At 36.6% G+C, this 25,368-nt stretch overlaps 1 protein-coding gene across 2 annotated transcripts in view; it reads right to left on the bottom strand.

Annotated features, from left to right (window-relative positions):
- sh3d19 (SH3 domain containing 19) overlaps nt 1-25,368 on the bottom strand; it is a 33,324-nt gene that overhangs the window by 4,622 nt on the left and 3,334 nt on the right. The window contains exons 1-15 of one of the 2 annotated variants that reach the window (XM_089132307.1): nt 18,904-18,958; nt 18,078-18,117; nt 13,349-13,389; nt 13,152-13,197; nt 11,555-11,690; nt 8,208-8,391; nt 7,217-8,122; nt 7,017-7,133; nt 4,543-4,631; nt 3,984-4,024; nt 3,536-3,776; nt 1,109-1,177; nt 828-968; nt 559-634; nt 189-319 (exon numbers count right to left, since the gene is read on the bottom strand). In XM_089132307.1, coding sequence (XP_088988433.1) covers nt 189-319; nt 559-634; nt 828-968; nt 1,109-1,177; nt 3,536-3,776; nt 3,984-4,024; nt 4,543-4,631; nt 7,017-7,133; nt 7,217-7,748 — 1,437 coding nt within the window. In that variant the 5' untranslated portion in view covers nt 7,749-8,122; nt 8,208-8,391; nt 11,555-11,690; ... (2 more) ...; nt 18,078-18,117; nt 18,904-18,958. Of the gene's footprint in view, nt 1-188; nt 320-558; nt 635-827; nt 969-1,108; nt 1,178-3,535; nt 3,777-3,983; nt 4,025-4,542; nt 4,632-7,016; nt 7,134-7,216; nt 8,123-8,207; nt 8,392-11,554; nt 11,691-13,151; nt 13,198-13,348; nt 13,390-18,077; nt 18,118-18,903; nt 18,959-25,368 lie in introns of those variants that run through there. The other variant, XM_039693780.2, reaches the window with a different exon arrangement.

The raw sequence follows: 25,368 nt of genomic DNA, 5'->3' as shown, positions 1-25,368 counted from the left end.
TTGATTAAAAAAGAAAATATTATCAGATCACATATACTTGCTGTAGAAAGGGTCCAAATAATATCAATATTCAATTCAATATTTTTTTTAATGTTTTAAATCTACTACATGGGATTTGTTCCACTAATGCTTTAAAATAAGTCTCAGGATATCATCAACTGTACTAAAATTCCTTATACAATATTTACCAGTGTCTTGACGTAGTTAATGGGGAAGAACCCAGACACATTTCTGCATGTCCCCATGTACCAGTCACTGTCCAGCTGTTCTACATTAGAAACCACATCTCCAGCCTTTAAAGTCAGTTCACCCGGCCCCTCTGAAACACAAACACATAACCATGCATAATTATTTTCTGAGCTGCTTCACAAGATCTGTTTAATAAATGATTTCACAGAAAAAAATTAAACAGTACTGTATGTGGTGATTATACTTTGCAAAAAAGCATTATGCATAAATAATAAAATAATATATAATAAATAAATAAATAATATAATAAAAACATGCTTGCTTGGAAAACAGACCTTTGTTTTATTACACAGAACAGAACTGTCTCACCTGGAATGAAATCATACAGGGCTTGCACTTGTAGTGATCCGGTATTTTCCGCCATGCCACTAAAATAACTATTTTTCTGTAGAAATACATTGAGAGCAAATATAGTACGCTGACATTGCAAAATAGGATAGTAAACTTAGAATGATATTATAAGGGGTATTAATTTTATAAATATTAATAATATTATAAATATTAAAAAAATATTTCAGGGATAATACACTTACTTACTATTAAAACCAATATTACACACTGATTAAACTATTGATTACCTGTGGTACTGAATTGTTGGGTAAATCTAAGGGTGTGATAATCTTCATATGCGTTTTCTGCACTGTGCCCTTAGCGTTTCCTACTTGGCATTCAAAGCTTTTGCTGTCTAATTCTTCAAGTAAGACGAGGACTTCATTTTTCTGTAGGGAATAAAGAGTAGAAATGCTTACATTCATAAATACTGAAACTCACTGACAGAACAACACAAAAACCATCAGTAACTTAAGAAGACAGCACTATGGGGATAGTGTGAAATTGAATGTATTGACTTTGAGGTTACCTGAAAGGAGAGCTCCCCAGTGTTAGTGCCATTGTAGTCAAAGTCAGCAATGCCGTGGGGGATCTCAAGCTGTGTAAAGAGTGCATAATTGCATATTTTTTTCAGTTCTTCTGTAATATCATTAAAGCTTTTTTGATAAAAAATAAATAAATAATAAGAAATTATATTAATGAGAGTGAAAAAAGAATCCATCTCACACTTTGATAAAAAAATTAAAATAAATGAAAAAAAAAACAAACAAACATTTTTTAAAGCGGTCGGGACAAATTCCATATAAGTCATTCCCCTATGTAATAAAACCTGAACCAACATTGACTTGGCTTTTCAGAGGTGGCAAGTATTCTGAGATTTGAAGATCAAAAGCGACCCAGCAATGTTTTTTTTCCTCAAAAGGTAAGATTTTTTTACTGAACTGATACCATGTAGCTCTCTTAGTAGCATAAGCTCATTATAACGTTTGACTACATCATACTAGCAATCGATGTGTCTACTGTCAAAGGAACAAACCCACTTTTTGGGACTTTAGCTTATTCACCGTATATAGATAAGTCCAAACATACCCTTTTCATCTCCGTGCGTGGTGTAACTCTGTCTGACCGTTAGCCTAGCCTAGACCACCGCTAGCCTAGCTTAGCACAAAGACTGGAAGTAAATGGCTCCAGCTAGCATACTGCTCCCAATAAGTGACAAAATAACATCAACATTTTCCTATTTATATGTTGTGATTTGTATAGTCACAGTGTGTATAAATAACAAGGTCATATGAGACAGTCATCTTTTAACCATATACATACTGGGAACTATATTCTCAGAAGGAGAAGCACTGCTACTTGGATGGAGTGATTTACTCACAGCACCTGAAAAGCAAGGGGGTAATCCATCGAGCGAAAGTTGAAGCCGGCCGGGTGCCGCCATCTTGTTGCAGAACTTCACTTGAGTTAGCATTTCCATTGACTCCCATTTATTTTGGCGTCACTTTGACAGCGAATAACTTTACATCTGAGGCGTTTGAATACTCCATTTGTCCATTATTTATTTCGAAAGAAACATGACAATGTATAAAATGCTGCATTACCTTGTAGCTTATGTTATGGCCCCGTAGTTTTAGCTTATGTTATATGGTCTCGTAGTTTTTTGTAAAATTAGGCTAACGATTGTGTCATAACCATGCGACTCTCTGAGACACAGTAGAGAGATTACCGTATGGACAGGAGGAGAAGCTCGCGGGCAATCGGGGAAACGTGGAGGCAAAATCACAAAATAATTAATCAGAATACCTAGCAAAAGTATCTCCTGCTCCTAATTCATGGACAGCTCCTACTCACATTCTCCGCCTCTGCAAGTTTCGGAAGGGAATGATTATGATTTCTCATGCCACACCCACTAGAAGACAGACGGGTTGCTCACGTCACATCTACGTCATCAAGCTCCGTTTGAGTCGGTTTGAGTCTGCGCGTCAGGAACGGAAGTCCTAAAAAAAATCGCTAAAAATGGGCTTCACTTGTCTCAATTGAGTTCCAATGAGATGGCTCTGTCCACTTCTTATACTGTCTATGCTGAAAAGTCCCGTGGTGATGAGCAGAGAGTTCGCTCAGAGTGTTGCGCTAATCAAGTAGCAGTAGCAGTTCTTCGCGACCTCTTAGAATATATATTATTATTGGGAGCAGTATGCTAGCTGGAGCCATTTACTTCCAGTCTTTGTGCTAAGCTAGGCTAGCAGTGGGTAAGTCCAACATATTTACAGCACGCACGGAGATGAAAAGGGTATATATTGACTTATCTAACTCTGAGGGATACGGTGAATAAGCTAAAGTCCCAAAAAAGTCTTATCTGTGCACACCATTATTATTTTTAAAATTTATGTTCCAAAATAATCTTAAATCAAACTAAATTTCCCTCCTACTTGCAACGACCTCATTATAGTTTGGATTATGCCATATCCCATGAGTCCTAATAAATGCAACTATTGTTTCTTTTATAAAGAACACCGCTTTCTTGTGAAGCAACCTCAGCACGAGTGAATAATTGATTCTCGAGTCATTGATATCAACAAATACAGCACCTGGTAATGTCGCATGTAAGCAGGTATATCTTAAGCAACTTATTGCGGCATGTGCTAAGAGACGTTATTGGGCCCAATTCACCCCAGATCAAGTCACTTTCTGTTTCATGATGACATTCAGGACTTTTAATGTAGACTTTTGTTACGTGATTAATTTATCAAGACTTTAATAAGTCAAAACAAGAGCATAAGATATGGCACCTGCTCAGATTACATCTCTTTAGATTTCCATGTGTACACTGGTGCCGTGAACAACATTCCTCTGCGCAGAGGCAGCACAACCAAAACAAAGTGTTTTATTTTTAAACAAACATTTGTAGTGTGGCTTTCAAACAAGAAAATATGCAAGTAAAATAACATCTCACTGTGTATTTGTTGTAAAGACGATGTCCAGGGTTGGGTCTAGGCGGTAGAGCAGGTCCCTTTTTCGAAGCTCTGCGGTTTTGTTGCTGCCATTGAGGTTGCTGTTGTTTTGCTGGGACTATTTGTGAAAGTCCCGGATCTGAGGGCCGACGTTGGGAGCCATCTTTGTGTGGAGGAGGCGGTCTTCCCGGGCCTGTTTTAGCTGGTGGTGGGCGAGGAGGCAGAACCTTTCCTCCACTGGGCCTGAAATATTATTTACATAGAATTTAAGGGCACAGTACCAGAAGTGTTCACATGTTGTCAGCATTGAAACTCTTTATTCACTGGCTCATACTGCAAATATCAAATATCAATTCAAATATCCATGAAAAGAAAAATGCATGAAGGCACATTTTTAAGGTTGAGAAACCGATATTAGGTCAGCTGTGAATAAATACAGGATTCAGTTACCGTGGTGGAAGAGACATCTCAGATGAGAAACTGAAGGAGTCCTGAGGGGAAAAATCATGAACAAAAATTATTATACTATTATATAGTTATTATTCAATGTTTAAGAGAAGTCACAGTTTTCTTTCAAGACATTTTATACAGAAACAATGTAAATACAGTATAAAGCCTAGAATCAAATAATACTGTTATAGATGTAAACATTACTTATAAGATCGAATTTGTTCAGCGAGATTATTTTTAAACTGTTGCTTCTTAATGACAATAGCTGAAACGTTTTTACGCATTTGTCCATTATAGAGTCCATATTTGGCAAAGAGAATGTAACACACAATACCCAAAATCAAGCATACACTACATAGCTAGAAGCATCTGTATTCACATTGTTGCAGAATATGTTTTAGACAGGAGGGAAAAGTGGACAAGAAAAACAGAAAAGTCCCAATTATTCCGTTCTGCTCTATTTGACATCTCTGGTGACATTTTAAAACCCACATTTTATCCTAATCGCCCACTGCTTTAGTGATTGTTGCACGGCTGTTGTAGGTTTATAAGGTCTTACTTTCCGAGCAGGTTTAGCAGGTGGAGGTGGGCCACCCACAGGTTTTTGTACAGGTAAAGGAGGAGGAAAATCTGCCATTTCTTCATGGTCTGAAAAGCAGAAATCCATTTACACCATGCAATAATGCATCATATTTTATTAGAAAATATTGAGAATATTCAGTTTTGATTACTTCATTCAGTACTGTTCGAACGTTTGGGGTCAGTTAAGACTTTTTTGGGGAGTGCAGGGGAGCTGCACAACTGTTTTCAACATTGATAATAATTAGAGATGTTTCTTGATCACCAAATGAGCATATTAGAATGATCTGTGAAGAATCATGTGACATTAAAGAGTTTGACTTATCATAAGGTGACCAACTGTCTTGTTTTCCCAGAACATGTCCTGTTTTCATATAACAATATAACAATTTTCTATCCATGCAGAGGAGGCATAACCTACTTTAAATGTATTGAAATTAATAAGGTATCTTTGAGTAAACTTCGAGTATCATTTGAGTTGGCCCATGTGTTTGCTGGGCCGAGTGTCCTGGTTTTTGGTAATCAAAATATGGTCACCCTAACTTATCATGACTACTTAAAATTCACTTTTCTCTTCACATAAATAAATTACATTTTTTAAATATTTTTGATAAAATAAAATAAATACAGCTTTAATGAGCATACAAGACTTTTTAAAAGAATCTTACTTACCAAAAACTATTGAACTATTAGTACATCTAGGCTATAGGCTAATCAAGCTGTCTAGATTCAATGGCCAATTGGAAATGTTCATGACAGGGACATCTTTAACATGAAGAAAACCATCCTCAAAAAAAAAAAAAAAAAAAAAGATCTCAATTTTTTTTTTACTGAGTAATTATTATAATAGAAATACAAGCTTTACATTTATATACATTTAAACCCTGTGCATGTCTAGCATGCTGGGCTTCCATTCCTATTAAGTACAACTGAACATTGCATAATTGTAATGGTTCTGTTTATGCTTAACTACCATAGTATGATGCATTGCAGAAGAAATCAACTAGGTAGTCATGATTGTTTCCTGAAACCATACTGTCGCAAATTTGTCGTTCAACCGTTTGTTGTTGGTAAATGATGTCATGCAGGTGGTTGAGTAATAATGTATTTTAATTAATCCATTTGAGATTTAATTAATGCTAGATTTATTTTTCTATAAATTATGGACATCTTTTTCTTAGTTATTCTGCTTTATTTCCAGATTCAATCATAGGCTCATTCTTACGTACTAGACCATGTCTGCACATGCGCACTCTTAAAAAAAAACAGTGCTTTAAATATCTTGACAATATTTAGCATATATTAAAATTAAAAGATATGTCATGCAAACACAAAACTATGCTTCTAACCACAGCTGTAATTACCACACAACTTGCAACTGTTTGCGATTGTTTGTTGTAACTATGGTTTCGGGAAACCGTGAGCTTACAATTATAAGGTTCTATCTCCACTTTTGGTCGAAATTGAGTTTGACATAATCTGATCCATTAGGTGTTTATTAATGCCTGTGCTGTGTTATTTAAAAAAAAAAAGATGAATAGATAAAGCTATAATAGAAGATTTTACTACATAACAGTTTTGCCAGCTGGGATGTAAAAACTTTTATGCTCGATTTCTCAGAACTACCCTAAACGGAGATAGAACCTTATAATTCTAAGCTCACGAAACACTGAAGGTGCGTTTCATTCGACAGGGTCCCTACGCAGTGTTCACTGCTGAACACGGTATATCAGTTGAAGTGGACTTCACTGACTTCCTGTGAAGTGATGTATCGATGTTCCCTTATTCCCTATGCCGTTTGCAGTGCCCTTCAAACTGAACATGTTCGAATTGGAATCTCACTTAAGATGGCGAAATACCCTGTGAAGTCCACTTCGCAGTCCACTTACGGTCGAATGGAACGCACCTTGATTCGTTGGACTATGCCAACAATGTCAACTATGACAACAACGGAACTTGCGACTATATTTGGCTAACGATGCTTTTGGGAAACGCACCCCCATATATTTCTGTTTTACTGTCATTGTGTTCTGTTTTTCATGTTCTTATAAGTTTCCATAGCTCCTAATTAATTGCACACCCGTTTCTGCTCAGTTCATTAGCTGTCTCTTGTCATTATTTTCCTTTGGTCAATATTCCGTCCGACCTTACAATAATGGATTGGATAAGATTTGAGATTTAAGAGCAGCAGCAAAGGAAGATTATGACTGTATAGCAAAATTATAATAATTTTAATACATTTTAGTCTTTTCCGCACACAAAGCTATCATATGTCTTCAGAAGACTCAGTATATATGAACTACAAACAGTACAACACAATGAGTTTTGGAGCTTGACAGCCATGGTCACTATGTGGTATGGTTCAATCATTGGCTCATTCACATATATATGAATATGTATTAAAAACAATTGGGCATATATAACATATAAATACAATGGCTATTAATGACTCACTTTTTTCTGTTTTACTGGGGACTCTGATGACTGTGGGTCTTCTGGTCACTCCATGCTGCATGCTTGATCCTAAGTAGGTGAATCCCCCTTGATAGGCAGTTTTAGTGGGAAAGTGGTCTGTGACAGGGATATATTAATTATCTGCATTACTCAATTTATGTATATACACAAATACCTGTATCGTGGTCCTTAAAACTTACTAATGGCAGCATCCACAAAGTCATTGTTTTGCATGTTCGCTGTGGATGTGACGTTAGACAGAAGTGCAGTGGGGTTGTGGTTGTTGAGGTTCAGCAGATCTTTGCTGGGCTTAAGTGGTGGGGGAGGGCCTTTCAATACTACTTCCTCATCCTGGGAAATTAAATTTTTAACTCTGACTAATGAAGGTCGTGATGGAGGGATGAGGGCCGTCCTGAAGGGAGGCTGAAAGTCAGACTCATCTCTTGAGTTGAAGGAGGGTTTTTTGAAAAGCTGAGGCCTTGGAGCTGGCATAGGTGCTGCATGGACCTCTTCGTATAAGTGACTATCATATTGTAAAATCTCCTCTTCTTTGGGCTTTTTGACAGAAGGACGAGGGGTAATGGAGGGTTTTGGTGCCAGCACAGGTGGTTTGGTGTAAATGTTTCGAGGACGAGGGGAAGGCACAACGGTTTCATTATTCTCTGCACTAGATTGACTTTCAAAGGCCTGGATTCTTGATCGGATGTTACGGTCGCTGTGGAGGGAGTTCATGTTCTGACTTTGGTTTTCTTTAGTTTGGTTCGTCTGCTCTCTTTGAATGTTCAATTCACGTTGAGGTTCGGAGCTGAAGACATCTAAGAGATCCTTCAGATACTTTCCTGAATGGGAATCAGAATTCTCCAAAGAGGTTATAGGACAAACGTACAAGCTGTCTTGCAGTGCTATCAGAGGTTGCACATTGACGTGGTTGGTTGGACTCAGGGGTTTAGCTTTGGAGCGAGGCTGAGGAACAGGGCGTGGGGCTGGGGCTATATCAACGACGGGTTGGCAGTTGGGAGTGGATGTTGGGGACCTGGTTTGAGTTTCTGGCGGAATGGGTTTGGGTTTGGGCAATGATGGCCGAGGTGGTTTTATTGGCTGCTTTGCTGAAACAGTAAAGACCAAACATTGAGTTTCAGTTTATGGTTCACATTGATTTGTGCACTCTAAATCTTGTCAGTACTGACTAACCTCCACTGGGCTGCAACCGGTTCAGCTGCAGGGACGTGCCAGAATCCGGACTTGTGGCATTCTCCTCTAGTGAGTCAGTCTGTGTGGCAATAGTTGTTGTGTATAAGTGTTGTGGAGGTGGTAAAGGTGTGGCAACCTGCTCCTGGGTCTTCTCCTTGATCACCTGCTCATAGGATGGTGGGAGCTGAAGCACGAGAGAGGGGAATCACTCTTACGCAAGCATCAAACCATGCGAACACGTCACGAGTGTGCAGAAACCATACAGTCCTAGAGAACAGAGTAGGGATGCATAATATTTCTTGCATGTTGATTTGGCTTTTGTTTGTGTTCATGTCATTTATTTTAAAATTCAAGTCATGGTTCCTGCTTGTCATGTGATTCCCTTGTCATCATGTGATCATGTCTTGAGCTTCACTAGTCTTCTGTGTCATGATCTGATTTGTTGTTTGATGTCATGTGTTTCTCTGTTCTGTGATTGGTTTATTGTTTGAATGTTCCCTGGTGTTCCTTGTTTAAAGCCACACCGTGGAACTCTTCAACCTTTATAATATATTACCAAAACCCATTGAGATGGTAGATCGACTTGCAATAGGTTGAATGACGCGTCTGCCGTCTCCTGAAGGTGTCTGTATCGCTTTTACTTGCACTTTGTAACTTCGGGTTTCGGGTAGGAACCCGAGCACAAAAAGAACTACAAAATTCGACCGCTTTACGGCATACGTCACTTCCCCCACCACCCACAACTTCCTCAGAATCTAACGTTAGTGCTCAACTCGCGTTTGATTGCCGTCTGTATGTTTTCGTCATGCCGAACAACAGCTACAAGGAAGAAGGCAACGGTTTTATCAGAGGAAACTAAAAACGAAAAGAGGAGAGTGACAAATTAAAAGCCAGGACTAGGATTAACACATTGGTCCAGCTTTCGCTTCGCTCGCTGGCGTGAGGTAACGGAGGAGAAAGAGTGCTCGACCGATGCGGACGCTTGCCTGCACAAAAATGCCGTTTCTAAGGTAACCCAGATAAATTATATAAGCAGTGTAGCATTTTCTGGTATTCCGGCCACAGCCGATGGTGTTATGAGTGTAATAAAATGCCCACAGCCCATTGTTCATTTCTACAAACAGCCCGCCTCAGTGCAGGGCTCGCACTAATAAAATCGGCTCATGTCAAATATAACGTTAACGTTACATTAAATGTAGTGAACGTCCCCACGACTCAGTAGTACCCACAAACACTAACATTACACACCACATGTCCCACGGTTTCTGTAAAAATAAACCAAAACACATAACGTTACAGTCAGCTCTGGCCGACGGTGTTTTCAGTGCAGTGAATGTGTCCGCGCTGTCCCGCACCCACATTCACTCACAGACATGATAATCCCCACGGGGATCACCCGCTCGCTCTCTCAGTCGGCGGCTGCTGTAAGGGAATCAAGCGCGGCAAGGTTGCCCGGCCCGCCTCATACACTGCAAGCACCATAGACAGTAAAAGCACAAGCACACACAATCTAAAGACACGGGAGGCTGACCGGTTGACTGTTTGTTGACTTTAATTTGCGACAGTGCTGCGGAGCTTGTGGCCTCTAGGGATGCTGGATGTGAAAATTACATGTCGAGCACCATCTAGTGGTTAAAAAGTTCCGCAGTGTGGCTTTAATGATCAGTCCTTGTGTATAAATAGCCCTCATGTTACCATTGTCTTTTGTCTAGTAAGTTTCATTCAATGTAACCTGCTGTTAATTGAGTTGTTTCATAGTCTGTTTATCTTGTATTCATTCATTCATTCATTGATGTTTTTGGATTTAATTAAACTGCACATGGGTTTTCGCATACAGTGGACATTAGTTACAGTATTGGCATTACATCAGTATTTCATTTATCAGTATTAGCCAATATTTAATATTTGCACACTGCATATTATAATGTTGGGAAATACAGCATAAAGCACAAACTATTTATTTTAGTTTTAGCGTGTTTTTGATTTCTTTATAGACCGTATAATAATAATTGTATTGAATATTGATGCATCTCTAAAATGCCTTCTAATATAACAACCTTTAAAAATGCCCTTGAATCCTGACTGAAATGTCTTTGTACAAAAATGGTAATATTTAAAAATGCTACATGAGCAGATATCCCCCAGTGTTATTTTAGTATTATTTTTGTGAAGTTTCTAAATGTAATTTTGGGAGAAGTTAACCCATCTAATCTTTCAATTAACTGCCGGAGCACATAAGCAGCCGTTCGCCTTGCAGCTGTTTTGGCATTCCTTCACCTCCTCAACTTCACCAACATAATTTAGGCATTTTGCTACCACACTTATCATCCAGGCATAGTTGTTCCAGTGGGGTATATCTAAGCTCGAGTTGAAGCTGCTTCCCCGAGCCCCTCCAAGGCCGACAGCAAGCCACCCTAATAGTTTTCATGATTAGTAATCACAACATTTTTTTCTTTTGTCAAATCAACTTAAATAATTTATTTAGTTCAGATAACATAATTTTGAGTTTCTGATGAATAAATCATTCTCCTTCATTGTTTTAACTCACTTTTTCCATTTCAATAAACTTAAAATTTTAAGGCAACCAGTTACTTACTTTTTTAAGTTAAACCAACAATATTTTTTTCTTACAGTGTAGCTAAAAGATTATATGGACAAATTAACCTGTGAAATACTATAACATTTATTAATTAGCTTTCATTTTTTGATAGATTTATTTTATTTCAGTTTTGGCTTAAGTAATTGTAGTACTTATTTTACGTCAGCTAGTTCAGCTATATTTCTAATTTTTATTTAAGTTTTTCATCAAACCTTTATATTTTATTTCAGTTTTCATCGGCACTATTTGTTTTACATTTTTAACTGTTTCAGTTTTAGTAACCATAACACAGTTGGCCAGTTCAAACTGCACCGATAGACGCTGACCAACACAGAAAATCACCAGATTACAGTTTGCCCATTCTTAGACATTCTATGACCAGACAAGTGCCAATTCAACATGTTCAATCAGTGAAAACAAGCTCTGACAGATGGTAACAGACATCAACAGGGGTAACACACTGATCCAACAAACAAAGCATCTGTTGCCGACTGCCGTCTGTCGGTGCAGTGTGAGAATTGGCCTATAGACTACATTGTTGGACTCGTTCTAGAATGACAATGGTTTATTGGTAAATAAGTAATCCATATGTTAGTCTGTCAAACAAAGTCAGGGACAAAGTAGCCATGCTTTGAAAAGTTAAAGTAAAGACATGCTAAGTAAACAAAGAGAATCCACACACCTGTTTGGCACAACTGTCTGTTAATGACAGCAGTTGAATTGGATATAGTGGTATAAATCACTGTACCTGAACAGACGTCAGAACACTCTCATTCCAGATTGGTTGTGTTTTGAAAGATGTGGATGAAAACTGGCCAGACGCCCCAGGATACCAAGAAGTGGCTGCTAACGGCTCTGCTGATAGGATGGTTATCTCTGAACGCCTGAAAACAACAACAGATTCTTCTTAATAGGTATGAATGTAATGTACACCAATTTCAAAGCACAGGTATATATCCAGGCTTGTGGTTTTGTATAAAACACATGAGGAGGTTCATATTAGCATAAATGTTATTGAAATATTCTGTGGTCAGTTTGCCACTATCAGCTTGCCACTTTTTTATTATACTGATGTATTTTTTATAGGAATATTAGGATAATCATTGTAAGACAAAAAAATGACTTTGTACAAATTTTCTTCTAATACTACTATTTTTATTTAATTTTTTACTAATATTCAAAATTGGCTTTATGCACAGCTGCACTACTTCCTGAACTTCAGCCAGCGCCTTGTTTCCTGTCTGCCATTATTGGACAAATTTGATTAATTCAGGTGTGTCTGATTATTGTTGCCGTGACTACTGAGGTCAGGCACACCTGAATGAATCAATTTGTCCAATAATGGCAGACAGGAAACAAGGAGCTGGCTGAAGTTCAGGAAGTAGTGCAGCTGTGCATAAAGCCAATTGTAACCACATATTCGAGTAGATTATTGTCTATCTATGGTGGCAACTGTATCCAGGATAAGAATGTACGAGCAGAGCGGCTGCGTCCGAAATCGCAAACTCTCATCATAGGTACCGAATCGTAGGTACTTATTTTGAATTAGTACTTACTTTGTGATTGCAAAAAAAGTATGAATGTGTGTAGTATGAATTTAATCTGGACATAATACATGTTGTCATTATCATGTGACCATCAGTTGCGTCGCTATTCATAAATCCTCTCCTGTGGCCTTATGGGATAGTAAAGTGTTCATCGCATGCAAATTTTGCTGGAAATAGTAGGACATGCAGGTACTTTTGCCTACTCTTTTATGAGTATACTGTGAATTTGGACACACTACTCTTGTCACATACTATTTTCACCTACTATATAGCAGAGAAGTGTGAGATTTCGGATGCAGCCCATATGTGTGTCAGTGTTCTATCCTGTTTTATCGGTGTTTGAGTTTTCTATGAGTTTCCTTAGTTCCTTTTGCCTGCTTCTAGTTAGTGTCCTAGGTTGCTCATTGTTTGATTATTGTTTGCACCTGATGTTCATTTAGTTGATTGTTTTTTTAAATGTATTTAGGCCCTGTGTTTCCTTCTGTTTATTGTCAGTTCTCGTCACTCAGTTCATGTTCTTAGTTAATTGTAAATAAATGTTTTAACTGCTTGCGATCCTGCACCCAACCCACCTAGCACTTTATGTCACCCAACTGTGACAATATGAGAATGATTTTAGGGTTTCATATTAACACTTGCAGTTCATAGCCTACATATTCTCCAAAATACTGAAACATGTTGCTCACACAAGAGATGTGAGTTTAAATCTGGATTTTGGCATATCAGCCTCCAATCCCTTCCTTTACAAAAGTCACTGTACGTATAAATAAAAGTGTAGAAATGGAAAAAATAGTTCACCTTCTTTCCCTGGAGTAGTCTGGTTGTGAGAGAGCTCTTGCAGAAGCTGGAAGATTTGACAGCATTCAGCATTTTATGACACACTTGACCATGTATATATAGTAAAAACATGACATTACTACAATGTGTCCTGTAATTATACATTCTACCATGTATGAAAGTAAAATAAACCTTGATTTACATCACAACCTACTCACTTCTCTTAAAGGCTGCTTTGATTGAAGAAAGGGGCCCTAAACTAAAAACGTGAACAGAACAAAACAACAAAAAAAGATACATTACATTTACATTAACATATGACAGAGAGAATGAACAAAGTAACAACAAAACACATACACTTATCATTTAAAAGAGTGCCGTCATTCTGATTTATATGGGGGTTGAAAGATATTAATACCTTTTTTTCTACAATTCTGCATTAAATTGAATCAGAATGACAGCAAAGGCATTTACAATATAACAAAAGACTTCTATTTCAAATAAATTCTGTTCTTTTCTATAACTTTAATGTCATCCTTCATTCATTTATATCCCATGGGACTCGGATGTGGTGCAGATATCTGTCTCGCATTAGCAATCGCGCCTTGCTTCATACCACAGTTTAATGTTTAAAAAAACATGAATGCATTCACTCATCCCTAAACATTATTTCCCCATAGATCCATTGGCATGACGACAAGTTCCATGATTCCACACTCATTCACTGTGCTCATCTATCTATGCTTTTCTTATTGTTTTAAAGAGGTTAGCGACCCCTAGCGGTGAAAAATTACATAATGTGCCTTTAATGGCTGCTGAAAATTCAGCTTTGCCATCAGAGGAATAAATCACATTTTAAAAACACATTAAAAGACAAAACTGTTATTTTAATATTAAAGGTACTATTAAAGGTAAATATAAAATATTACAATATTTTTTGATCAAATAAAAGCAGCATTGGTGAGTATGAGACATTTTTCAAAAACATTAAATACAATTTTACTGACCCCAAACCAAGTTCAACAACACATACATCCAATTACTACTAATTAGCATTTTATAACCACAATATCTTCAACAGATAACGGTGACAGTTATTTCTCACATAATGTTAACATTTATTGAATTATTACTTGATAAAACCTGTTTTAATTACTCTACATCTTATTTTTCACAACTCATTGCTCATTTCCCCTGTATACCCTCCTGTTCAACAGAACAGTGAAACATCAATAATACTAGTAAATTATAAAAACTACGGTGTCAGACACAGAGCAAACAAAACACAATTGAACATTCACACTGTACAAAGCTTTAGCATTAAATGCAAATGAAGAGACATCAAAGATATGAAGTCATGCGGTTAATACCTTACATTAGTAGATATATGAAGTGTTAAAGAATCCCTTACAGCAAATTACGCCATTCCTTTCAAAAACTAGTGTTCATCATTAGTTAAAAGCTCTTTGATCATTCATGCTCAAGACATGAATTCACTTCCTGACTATGTGGACTTTTTAAAGCTGCTGCTTTCTGCATAGCTGAAGTGATGTGTCATAAGCACAGAGTGAGTGAGAGAGAGAGAGAGTCAGGCCAGTCCAGCATACCAGCAGGCTCTCAGAGGCAGCTTTAGCTCTGATTCAAATGAGAACCAGCTGACATGTTCGATTCACACCCTTAATGTCTCTCACTGTACAGGCATGATTAGCTCAGCAAGAAACAAGCACAACTACCCATTAGTTCTGATTTATATAACAGGCCTTCCACAGTTAAACAGTTTTTTACAAAATGTTACAAATAAAAAGGTTATTTGTTTAAGTAGCCCGTTCTCATCCCAAGGCGTCATGTACTGACGCTTTTGCCAATGGGTATACATCCAACGCATATGGCACCCTTTGGCGTCAATATGAGACGCAGATATATATGGGCCAGAGGGCGCCTCCTAGTGGTCTATCCCTAACCCTACCCCAGACCAAAACCCATAGATAGCCACAATGGGCTATATGCACGCATAAATTCCGCATTTGACGCAAGGATGCTCGTCCATTTCCGGTTGTGGAGATTAAAGTGGAGGAACACCGAGGAAAACGGGATTATGGTAGAGTCTTCAAAATTTACCGTCCTCCCGTCTTTGAAACAAAATGTACATACGTTTAGATGTAATTTTATATATAGTTATGTTTATTTAATATAATTTTAAAAAGAAGCATAAACACAACGAGGGGTGCCAGTTTTATCTGTTTTTGTGACTAACGTTTCTTTAGTATAACCATGGAGTATAAAATTCATTATAAATTCTCGGTATTGCATTGGACTCTACGATCGGCGGAAGTTATCGAGCATCCTTAATCCTTCACCGGAAATACCGCCGTGCATAGAGCCCATAAGGGCTAGATGTCTTACAGCGGAGTTTCTATCGTCATCACCGGTGGCCATCTTGTCACAGGCAAGCTGATGTAAGATGAGTGATCAGCACGAACAGAAACACTCTTATCTCGTTGAAATCTTGACGGATTTACAAACTGGTTTCTTACAAACGTTATTAACATGGCTATAATTCTGGATGATTACTTATTTATTCACTTATTATTCATAAGTATGCAGTGTCTAAACTACATCTCTAACGTTTATAACAAACCAAACTGTTTGAAAATCGGTAGAAAATTGAGCAAGTTGTGGTGATTTAAAAAGTACATGCATCATTAAAACACAATGTTACAAGTGCGCGAGCTGCCTGTGACAAGATGGCCGCCAGGTGCAGACGTCGACCTTCATTGGCCAGCAGCGTGGACGAGATATCTAGCCTTTATTGTGGATATCTATGGCTAAACCTACCATAACCGAAGAGTGTTATATTGACGCTAAATGGTGCCATGTGCGTTGGATGTATACGCATTGTCAAAAGCATCACTATATGACGCCCTAGGATGAGAATGCGTTGAATTAAAGGGATATTCCACTTTTTTTTTTTGGAAATAGGCTCATTTTACCACTTAAACAGTTGAGTTTTACCATTTTCGAATCCATTCAGCCGATCTTCTGATATTTAGAAGAATATCAGTAACCAGACAGTTTCTTGTCTCATTGACTTCCATAGTATTTTTTTTTTCCTAATATGGAAGTCAATGAGACCAGAAACTGTCTGGTTACTGATATTCTTCTAAATATCAGAAGATAGGCTGAATGGATTTGAAAACGGTAAAACTCTATACTGTTTAACTCTGGGGGAGTGGTAAAATGAGCCTATTTCCAAAAAAAGTGGAGTATCCCTTAAGGCACTGTTAAAAATTGAACATTGTTGTTAATTGAAGCAACACTACTGTGTAAACAAACACCATTTTAGAGTACTCTAAATGTATTGTCCATATGTGGGTGTTTTCTCCCCATTCCCAAAGATCAAAATTATCATCATTTCCTAACCCTCATGTCCTTCCAAACCTGCATGGTTTTATTTCTTCTGTCAAAAAAATATATATCTTTTTTTTTCAGTACAATGTAAACAAGTGTTTGGTTACCAACATTATTTAAAACATATTCTTTAATGATCTGTGGAAGAAAGTCATTCAGATTTGGAACGACATGAGAATGATCACAGAATTTTCATTTTTATAGGTGAACTATTCTTTTAAAAACAAACAGAACACAGGTTTAGTGCAACATATTTCTTATTACTGCAATATTTAAAACTTACTACAAATTGATTATTTTTGTATCACATGTTTAATATTTGTGTCGTATCGTATAACATTGTTTGTTTTTTTGTATAATCCGGCACTAAGGAAAGCACTTCCTAATTTCGTTATAGATGTTTATAATGACAATAAAGGTTATCTAATCTAATCTAATCTAACAAACACACACATTTTGTGAAGGTAACATTCTGTCTGCCTTTGGCATTTTTGTATGCCTTTTATGTATAGATTGTATTGTTTTATTATAGATGCAGACTTTGAATCTTAAAATACAGTATGAAAATCCATCATAAAAGTATGAATGAAATTGTGGTGAAAACGTACATGGTGTTTCAGAACAATGTTGTCCTGTGATGCCTGTTTACTACTGAACATCATTAGAAGACAAGTTTAATTGGTTACACTTTATTTCATTATTATAAGTCATTTTAGACGTTCTACTAATTATAAGTAACTAACTCTCATTAGAGTATTAGTATTTCATAGACTGTCAGGTTATGGTTAGGTGTTAGGCTTTGGGTTAGGAGAATAAGTTTACTTGTAGTTGCCAAGTTACTTATAGTCAGTTGAATGTCTGTTGGGGGACCAACGAAATAAAGTGTTAGCAGATATTAAGCAGACAGTCTACTAATACTCTAATGACAGTTAGTTGACATGTAGTTGAAAAGTTACTTATAGTTAGTAGAATGTCTAAAGTGGACTATCGAAACAAAGTGTTACCGTTCAATTAAATAAGGTTTATTTTACAACAGTTTACTGTCTGAAATTCCACAGGTTGCTAACTAAAGTCCCCATAGTTGAAGAAACATTCAAAATGCTCTTGGGTCTAAAAGTGAGCAAATTCCATGTTACGACATCTCAGAAAAGCAGAAGCTGTTATAATGTCAAAGGACAGATCACCTCATAATGAATAGCAATAATTTTGAAGTTAAATGTTCAACAAGCACATAGGAATGTGGTGCTCAAGTCTCCACATAATTTTGGCCTTGTAATGCATCCTGTGAGAGGTCAAAATTGAACTTACAAACTTCAATGACTGATTAATATTTCTAACAATATGAATAATATTAAATTAGATTATTAATATTCAAAGTATCACTAAAATAGACACTAGATTTCAGAGATGTCAAATCAGTTTATCCTGACAGCAGTAAATTCACAAATACTTGTTCTTTTTCTCCCTCTTTCAGTGTATCAGTGCAAAGACCGCATATTCAAAGATACTATTATAAGTGTTTCCATAAAGAGATCTTACCTTATATGTAAGTGTTCTTGTTTATTTCTTTCTGAGTGGTCTGCAAAACATAAAACACAAAGCATGAGCTAAATTTCTTTGTAGCACAAATTTTATTCTACATTTGCAATATTCAGTGACTAGGCCACAGGCACAACTGGCAGTGTGACATTGTGTGTTTGGCTGGTTAAACTGTATGGTATGTTCCTGATAAACCTGTTTTAAAGAGCAGAGCTTAGGAGAGAACTGGAAGCTATACAACAGCGCAGTTTTTCATGAAACCACGCTCCGCATTCACATCACTCAGGCCCAGTTGAGCAGCAGGTTATGGTTTCAGTAAAGCAGGTTCATTTGGTGCCTCCTTTTATCATTTTTGGACACATAGTAATTTAGTAACTTTTAACACCTTATTAAAGCTTATGAAACTACAAATAGAACAAGAATTTGACTACACTACATAAAAGTAGGATCCTCGTTTCTCCCGACAACATCAAGCATTCATAGAGAATGTTTAACTTTCCTCAGGTAATGAGAGTGAAGTCATAAAACATAATGACTGCTTTGGCAAAGGGGTCTTTGTGCGTCTTTGTTGCAGTTGACTACTGACCCATCACTGTCCCCAGACACACCTGCTGGATTCAGTTTCTGCTCTTGTGTGTTAAAGTATGAGAAAGTGAAATAGCCTACCTCATTCATAATAGAATTGAAGTCATTTGATTTGAGTTTATCAAACCATTTAAATCACTGTATTATTTACAAGTTAAGTTACAAAAATTTAAATGATACATAGCTGCAATCTGATACATTAACTTATCAGCAAGCTTTAATAGGAAACATACAGTCCTACCTGCATATGTTGCAGAGAATATAAGTGACTTAGACAGAGTCCCTTGCCCACCTGATTAAAATGTGTCTGTGAGGAAGGACAACTCCCAGTAAAAGTGACGTCTCTTTTTTTCATTAGGTATGTTGACACAGCCAGTGTGCCATGCAGGAATGCGGCCAATCAGGAAGTATTTCTTTTTTGACATTAACAATAGTCAAATAGTTTTCTGCCTGCTATCCTTGAGCGATTGGTTTAACAAACTACATCCTGATATCAGTAAAAACATCAGCTTTATCACTGTGATATAGAAGATTATATGGATTTCGCCCTGATCTAGGACCAGCTTTCACTAAAAAAAGAGTCCTGAAACCGCTACAAAGGTGCAAAACTGATCATAGATCAGTAGAGACAGAAGGTCCAAATGGAATTTCTGGCACATACAAAAATGTTCACATGTTCAATTGGTGGTTCTATTGGTGGTTACTACAATAAGCAAAGATAAATGACGGAATCCATTCAAATGCAGATTATGTGTTTTTGACTCTAAAAAGAATCCTTTTCTTCCAGTTCTTAAAAAAAATGGTATGCTTTGGGATGAGAACGCGTTGGAAATAGTTACCTTTACACATAAATGACAGCTTAAAACCTATCTATCTATCTATCTATCTATCTATCTATCTATCTATCTATCTATCTATCTATCTATCTATCTATCTATCTATCTATCTATCTATCTATCTATCTATCTATCTATCTATCTATCTATCTATCTGTCTGTCTGTCTGTCTGTCTGTCTGTCTGTCTGTCTGTCTGTCTGTCTGTCTACATGCATATTACGTTTTCAGTCTATCGCAATCTAATCTTCATCGCAATCTAATGGCCTGGCAGCAGAATACAGCGGTTTTAGATGTTTTTGTAGATTGGGAATCGTTTTGACAATGGTGTTAACAAACACTGTATTCTGCTGCCTGGGTTTTTGTGACTTACTGTAAAACGCTGTATTCTGAGACTACACGGGCACCCGAAACGCCATTGTCGTCTAAATGAACAGTCAAAAAGCATAAAAAGTTTTATTGTTTTTAGTTGAACACGGTGTTGTGTAAACAGCCCCTAGTAACCTTATCTCTGTTTATTTACAGTTTTTTTATTCTCTTTGGCACTATTTTCACAAGTAAGGTGTACATTTTCAAAACTCTTGGTACAAAAATCCAAACTGATCACACTTGTAACGCAGCTAGTCATTCTTTCAAAACCTGATGTAATGCTTTCAGTCAGTTGCACATGTTTTCAGTCCACATAATCATTATTTCAAACACAAGATTATTGTAATATGTAATGAGAACATTTGGTTTAATCACTGAAACACAACAATATGATCTACTTTCAGTTTAGTACTTTTAACAATCAGTTCATCCAACAGCAAACAATGCAAGATACATGTTTCAAATCGGCCTTAGAAGTGCTGAAATGAATATGCTACAGTACTATGAAAGACAGATTACACAGTTTTACTGTAACATTAGGCAATGCACTTACAGTACCCAACATTTACATAATCTATAATTTCCAAATATCCATCATGTAATCAAGTGAAGGATCAATGAAGACATCCTCTACAATCATTTACAGTATATAGTGGGCAATTGTGGTTACCACTATGTGAAATCAATTAGCTACAATGAGTATTCATCATGTGTGGTTACATGTAATTTACTGTAAATATTCATACAAACACACATTTTATTTCTGTAGTTCTCAAAATACTGTATATTGCTGAAATGAAAATCTATAGGTTTACCAAATGATTAATTGATTAACCATTAAGATCTGTTGGATTAAATAATAGACAAAAGTATTAAACTGAACAAAAAGAGATGCAAATCAAAAGTTTGATAGTAAGAGCTTTATGAAAGGCAGTTACTGTGAATGAAACAATAATGTAGATGAAACACTTATTTTGTGTTGTGAAAAGGATACTTTGTGATTGTGTGAATTGTACTAACACAGTTGAAAACATGATTAAATGTTTGTAAAAAGTGCACTTTTGATGATCTGTTGTGATATTAGCACTAAGAGTTTTGAAAATGTACACCTTACTTGTGAAAATAGTACCAAAGCGAATAAAAAAAACTGTAAGATCAGTTGGATTACTTACAATAATAGACAAAAGTATTAAACTGAACAAAAAGAGATGCAAATCAAAAGTTTGATAGTAAGAGCTTTATGAAAGGCAGTTACTGTGAATGAAACAATAATGTAGATGAAACACTTATTTTGTGTTGTGAAAAGGATACTTTGTGATTGTGTGAATTGTGCTAACACAGTTGAAAACATGATGAAATGTTTGAAAAAAGTGCACTTTTGATGATCTGTTGTGATATTAGCACTAAGAGTTTTGAAAACGTACACCTTACTTGTGAAAATAGTACCAAAGCGAATAATAAAAACTGTAAATCCAGGGATTCCTCTGTTTCCACAGACAGACAGACAGACAGACAGATAGATAGATAGATAGATAGATAGATAGATAGATAGATAGATAGATAGATAGATAGATAGATAGATAGATAGATAGATAGATAGATAGATAGATAGATAGATAGATAGATAGATAGATAGATAGATAGATAGATGCTATTATTATTGTTGTTGTTAAACTCAAAATAGTATTTTATTTTGTTATTATTTTAATCGTAACATTTAATATAAAAAAAATATTGTTGCAATAATATTATAGGGCCATTCCGTGTCAAATCAACTACATTTCGGAAACTTCCCCGGCTTATATTTTAGATTTTTTCTAAAGAAAGACAAAGATAAACAGCTAAAGAAAATTCTTTCTAAAGAAATACCTTTTTTTCAATATATTTGAAAATGCAGCATTTAGCTTTTTCTTCTTGACTGTCCTTTTAGGACTCGGCTTAAACTGATATGGCAATACTGATAGTTAGTGTAGTTAAAGTAGTATTTACAGTGCCTCAGGAAGCTTCAGAACTCACTGTTATTGTGGGGCATTACATTTGACACATGCTAAGCAGTAGACCACACAGCAGACTGGTGCAAGATCACCAATTAGAGCAGACTACCATTTCAGAGGGTGGGTTTTAAAGAAACATTCAGACAGAGGGTGAAAACTGTTTAGTTTAGTTTGTGACGGCAGAAACACCAGTGATTTCAAACCGTGTTTGAGAATGTCTTTGGTTCACTGCAGTTTTTAAGAGAAAATACTCAGCAATGGTTTTGACTTACACATGGTTGCTCAAAAACACCACAAAGACATATAAAAGAAAATATTAAAACCTTGATTTCCAGCAAAGGGGGACATTAAGGTAAGACTGTCTTTAAGAACGTCTGACCAACTAGCAGTTAGCCAAAATGGTAATCAGTCTTTCGGATTAAAATTAAACCAATCTATATTTTTATGTAACTGGCTTTAAAACATTAACACTTAAAGAAGAAAAAATTAGATGACTAACTTATAATTGTCAAGCGTTTTATGTAATCGGCCTTAAAGGGATACTTCACCTCTGGAAAGATGAATGTGTATTTAAAATGGGTCTTTTATGTAGAAGACATTAGAAATTATTTTTGAATTCGGAGCTTTCTAGACTGAGAAAAGCCAGTAAATGTATTTTTGGCTTATGTGGATGAAAAACAACAACACTCAGAATGTACTTGCTTCACTGCCCTAGGAGGCCACGCCTACCGGTAACTTAAACAACAAGTCTAGGCTACTCTGATATTGGCATCACTGGCTCTGCTCTTTCCTGGCTCATTTCATACATTAGTGACAGAAAATATTATATCACTATTCAAGGGTTTAGATCTGCCACTGCCTCACTTACACAGGGTGTTCCTCAAGGTTCGGTTCTTGGCCCACTATTGTTTATCATTTACATCTATCCACTCGGTGACATCATACGCAGGCATGGACTTAAATTCCACTGATTTGCTGATGATATTCAAATATATCTCACCACCAGCTCGGATAGGCCATCTCTGCCTGACTCACTTACTGCATGTATAAGGGACATAAAGCATTGGATGTCACTGAATTTCCTAAAATTAAATGGCAAGAAAACCGAGATATTAGTGATTGGCTCTATTGCCTCAGTCAAAAGGATGGACCAGTCCTTTTAAATTGATGGAATTCATATTAAGCCCTCGCAATCGATTCGTAACCTTGGTGTCTTATTCGATCAAACTCTATCATTTGGCTCTCATATTTCTTCTCTTGTTAAAAACTCTTTTTTCCATCTTCGCAGTATTGCTCGTTTACGATCTTCTCTCACTTTGGTTGATGCTGAAAAACTTAATTCATGCATTAATCACATCACGCCTGGACTATTGCAATGCCTTATTTCTGGGACTTATTGCTAGATTACAGTATGTTCAAAACTCTGCAGCGAGAGTTCTCACCTCTACTAGGCGCTCTGCCCACATCACTCCTCTGCTTCACAAACTTCACTGGCTACCTGTGACATCACGTATACACTTTAAGGTATTGCTTTTAACGTTCAAAGCATTAAATGGTCTTGCTCAACAATATTTGTCTGGCCTACTCCACCCTTACCATCCAACGTGGTCCCTTAGATCAGCTGAACTTGGTTTAGTGTCCATCCCTCGTTTCCGGTTGTTTACAGTAGGTCTTTCAGTACTAATGCTCCTCAATTCGCTACCTCTTACACTACGTAATGTCTCATCTGTGGTAACATTCAAGACCCAATTAAAAATATCTTTTTAACATGCATTATGGATAATGTGATTATATATACACTGTAAAAAAATATTGATGGTTTAACTTAAAAAAGTAAGTAACCTGGTTGCCTCAAAATTTTAAGTTCATTGAACTGGAAAAAGTGAGTTAATGCAATGAAGGAGAATGATTTAATCATCAGAAACTCAAAATTATATGTTATCTGAACTAAATAAATTATTTAAGTTGATTTGACAAAAGAAAAAATGTTGGGATTACTACACTGTAAAAAATATTGTCGGTTTAACTTAAAAAAGTAAGTAACCTGGGTTGTCTTCAAATTTTAAGTTGATTGATCTGGGAAAAGTGAGTTAATACAATGAAATAGATTAATTTAATCATCAGAAACTCAAAATAATAAGTTATCTCAACTAAATAAATTATTATAAAGTTGATTTGACAAAAGAAAATATGTTGTGATAACAAATCTTGAAAATATTTTTTACAGTGTATCCTATGTGTCTGTAATGTATATGTGGGTGTTTAATGTATTGTATGTACAATGTAAAGCGATCTTCGGCGTCTTCTACTAGTGAGTGTCCATGATGAATCTGCCCGAAAATGTGTTTCAAGATCGCCAAAAACGTCCGGGATTCGGCTTTTGCGTGATATTCATTATGTTTACTGTGGCAAGCAGGACAAGGAGGTCCACGGGAGAACGGCGCGAGGCCGGTGGCGTGATTCCCCATGAGCGACACCTGTGATAAGCACTCTCACAGAGGAGCGGGAATTTTCTTAGCAATGTTAAAAACGCATGTCAACCGATCACTTGTTTAGCGTTCATGTAAACACTACATTCAGATTCACCAATCGGAATGAATTCTGTAAGATTGAAACAAAAGGTGTGCATGTAAACAATGAATGGCGACTGGAGAAAGCAAAAGCTGAATCCCGGGCATCGACGGCAGGAAATGTCTGGGAAAAAGAGGATGGTAACCCCTACTACTCAGCTTTCTCAAAAGAACAAGAGCCTGCTAGCTTAGCTTCCAAAAAAGATAGCTGACAATATTTGTACATTCTGTGAGTGAGATCCCACCCTCTGGCCAAAAAATCCTCTGATGACGCAAAATGCTGATTATTGCGTCATCTGAGGATTTTTTCCAGACAATAAATAAATAAATCTCTTGTCACAGGGGGATATGAAGGTGGAAAGCATGGTAATTCGAAAATACTACAGGTTTTCTATACAAAGCTTAATGCTAAATCCTGAAGTATTCCTTTAAGTGTAAACAGGGTCTTTGGGAGAAATAAAAAGCAGCTGAGAACTAGAGTTTATGAAGGAAAAAAGAAAGCTCCCATTCTGAAATTTTTGACACTGAAACTAACATAAAAAATAGAAACATCAAGTGATTTCCATTCTCAGCTGTAAACATGTGAGACATTTTTGTGAGACAATTTTGTGGATACTGATCTGTGTTTAGACAAGTTAAAAGGTCTTGTGAACAGACTATAGGATACATTTGTGCTGACAGAGTGTGTCTGAGCCTGTCTGTGTAGGCCAACACTTTCACGCATTGTACTGAGAGACAAAACCTTTTCACACTGACCTGAAATCAGATTGCACCAAACAGCACAGGTTATAAGCTAAATCCACTTTGAACAGCTCTTTCCGAATCATAGAGAAAACAACAGACTAGCACACCTTAAAGCAGTGGTTCTCAATCTTTTTTTTTGTCCACGCACCCCTTTAAACCTAAAAAAAAATCACTGAAATCAATGAAAAACTATAG

Source organism: Pimephales promelas, chromosome 6 (genome assembly GCF_988280905.1).
Source record: "Pimephales promelas chromosome 6, fPimPro1.hap1.1, whole genome shotgun sequence".
Taxonomy (NCBI): Eukaryota; Metazoa; Chordata; class Actinopteri; order Cypriniformes; family Leuciscidae; genus Pimephales; species Pimephales promelas.
The sequence above is the reverse complement of the archived record's forward strand: the minus strand, read 5'-3'. Positions and strand labels throughout refer to the sequence as shown.